Source organism: Pyxicephalus adspersus, chromosome 11 (assembly GCF_032062135.1).
Source record: "Pyxicephalus adspersus chromosome 11, UCB_Pads_2.0, whole genome shotgun sequence".
NCBI lineage: Eukaryota > Metazoa > Chordata > Amphibia > Anura > Pyxicephalidae > Pyxicephalus > Pyxicephalus adspersus.
In genome coordinates, this window is record NC_092868.1 from 636,478 (window position 1) to 639,640 (window position 3,163).

The 3,163-nt window shown below is 48.7% G+C and overlaps 1 protein-coding gene across 3 annotated transcripts in view; it reads right to left on the reverse strand.

The window, feature by feature from the left end:
* RAP1GAP (RAP1 GTPase activating protein) overlaps nucleotides 1-3,163 on the reverse strand; it is a 50,315-nt gene that overhangs the window by 41,736 nt on the left and 5,416 nt on the right. For all 3 annotated transcript variants that reach the window (XM_072425401.1, XM_072425404.1, XM_072425405.1), the window contains exon 2: nucleotides 2,055-2,090. In XM_072425401.1, the coding sequence (XP_072281502.1) occupies nucleotides 2,055-2,090 (36 nt within the window). The remainder of the gene's footprint in view (nucleotides 1-2,054; nucleotides 2,091-3,163) is intronic.

The window sequence follows — 3,163 nt, forward strand, 5'->3', positions numbered from 1 at the left end:
ACCAATATGAGCCTAGGCTACCCTGACCTGGGGCACCAATATGAGCCTAGGCCACCCTGACCTGGGGGACCAATATGAGCCTAGGCTACCCTGACCTGGGGGACCAATATGAGCCTAGGCTACCCTGACCTGGGGGACCAATATGAGCCTAGGCCACCCTGACCTGGGGCACCAATATGAGCCTAGGCTACCCTGACCTGGGGCACCAACCTGAGCCTAGGCTACCCTGACCTGGGGCACTAATTTGAGCCTAGGCCACCCTGGCCATGCTGAAGTTCTGCCTCCATACGTTAGAATTGGGCTTTGTTCCAGGCAGAGCATTTTCAGATGGATTTGTCACATGACAGGTCCACTTAAGCTGAGTTATAGATTTTTCTCCTCCACCTACATCTGACTGAGTAACAATTTACAGATAAATCAGCAGCTGCTCCTCCACGGGAAATCAGCACAACAACCGGCACTGAAAATCTTCCATTGTGCCAGAGGGAAACCACCGCAGAACAGACTGGCAACCTTCCAGTGGCTGCCTATCGACTGATCCATTAGTGGCCCTTCCGGGCTCCCATCATCGGCAGATGCCGGGCACACCACGGGGCCGGGGGACATCCCTGCTATGAAGAGATCCAAAAGTGTGAACCAATTCCCTTCCAACCAATAGGAACAGCAGCTTCCTCCCATGGATAGAGACTGAGGGGGTCATTCCACCCTCTCCATTATATGTATGAGAACACCCAACCATGGGATATGCCAAATGTGGCCCCCCCATGGCCATTCATATAGGGGTCATTATCATTACCCCCCCCCCCCCCATGGCCATTCAGATAGGGGTCATTATCACACCCCCCTTCCACATGACCATTCATATTGGGGTCATTAACATTACCCCCCATCCCCATGGCCATTCATATTGGGGTCATTAACATTACCCCCCATCCCCATGGCCATTCATATTGGGGTCATTATCATTACCCCCCCCCATCCCCATGGTTATTCATATGGGGGTCATTACCATTACCCCCCCCCCATCCTCATGGCCATTCAGATAGGGGTCATTATCACACCCCCCTTCCCCATGACCATTCATATTGGGGTCATTAACATTAACCCCCCCCATCCCCATGGCCATTCATATTGGGGTCATTAACATTAACCCCCCATCCCCTTGACCATTCCTATGGGATCATTAATATTACCCCTGCCACATCCTTATAGCCCTTCATATAGGGCTAATTAACATGAACCCCCCATGGTCATAAATATGTGGTGGCTCCTATATAACTCTCCGCTCTTCTCCCTCAGAGCCATTTGGTTTATTTGGCCACTTACTGGTAATAGGAGGTCCTAGGATGGGAAGTGCCATCTTCAACCTACCTGCACAGAGTTTTTTTTTCTTCCAAAAGTTCCCCTCCCACCTCTCAGCAGCTTGTATACACACCCCTGAGGAGCTTAGAGTACCGCCTTTGCCCCGCCCCCGTGCTTCCACATAGAAGGGAGAAGACAACTGAACTCCCAGCTTTCGGGCCAGTATTGTAAATCCCAGGGACCCCACTCCTACCCATCATGAGAGCCAATTAGGACCACCCGAGCCTCCCATCCCTGCGTACACGTTAAAATGAACACAGAACACAAATGTCCAATCCGGCTCTCAAAAAAATCAAATCCAGAAAATCCCACTAGCGCCCCCATCAGGAAAGGACTGGTTCAGCCAGCACAGATCATTTAGTACAATGGAGTACAGGATGCAAAATTCCAGCTCCCTCCCCCCATACCTTGCAATCACCCGGTGCACAGAGAAGCAACAAAGGAGGAAAGAGACAAATCAGTGACATCTGAAGTGATACCACCGATTATCAGCCAATAATATGGAAGGCTTCCCTTTCCGGGTATAAAATCTCCATGCTATGTAACCCCACCTGGGATCACCCGGGATCCATTTATTACATGGCTGGGGATTCCCCCCGGATTATTCAGGAAATGGATTACAGATCGGAGAGCAGCAATAATGAAATGGGGATGATGGACCCCCCACAACGTACAATGATGGGGACACTTACCGAAGGCGTCTGTGGGAGACAACTGTCTGGTCCACCCTGTGAGGGAGAGAAAAACATGGAGGTCAATGAAGGGCCACAGCTAAGGGCCAGTCAGATCCATGATATCAGATATATCAATATGACAAAGAGAGCACACAGCGGGTACAATAAACACCCTGAAGATTCTGTATATAAAATCACAATATTGTAAATCCAGAGACAAAATAAAAGATAAGATTTTATCTACATTCCTACCACTGGGGGAATAATGGTTGGGATTCCCCATTTAGGGCAATTCCCAGCTACAGGGGTATAAATGCCAGTCCTGCCCACAATGGGCAGCTAAGCTCACACTCATGCCAGGTACCAATCATCTCTCGAAGAAGCTAAGACAGTGTATGGGGTCAGCCAATCAGAGTGGAGACCTTAGGATGACCAAGAACTGTGATTGGCTCAGTAGGATGTGATTGGATACATTGTGTCTGATAGAAATCAGGAGGAAGAAACAACAGCTGCTCAGAGGAAAACTGCAGATAAAAAAACACAACAATATGGGTCACCCTAAAGTATCCAATCAGAGCTGGGCTGGGGGGGCCCTACTAAATGTTACACATCCAGTGCTGAGGGGACAATAATGTCTTTTACACCCAGAGTAATGACTGTAACTCATTTCCTCATCTCCCACAATGTAACATGGAGGAGTATCGGCGATCTTCACCTGCCAGGATTACTGTGGCACTTCCCTGGAGTTTGCCGTCAGCCCGGCTCCCATCATTCCAGATGCTGCTGGATTTGCATAATGAGATGCGTAACCAGGCAACTAATGTGGTTGGGACTTATTTTTACCTCCATTACGATATTTGATGTAATAAACAAAGTCCAGAATGAATAGACTGAGATTAAATTTATAACAAACAATTTTCTTCCACATGATGGGAATGTGACCTGAACTCCGAAATGTCACAGAGAGAACTCCCTGCCTGCGTAACCAGGTTATAGAGGAATATATATGGTGTACAGCGGGGTGATGGAGTGACTGTCTGCCTGTAACCTGGGTATAGAGGAATATATATGGTGTACAGCGGGGTGATGGAGTGACTGTCTGCCTGTAACCTGGGTATAGAGGAATA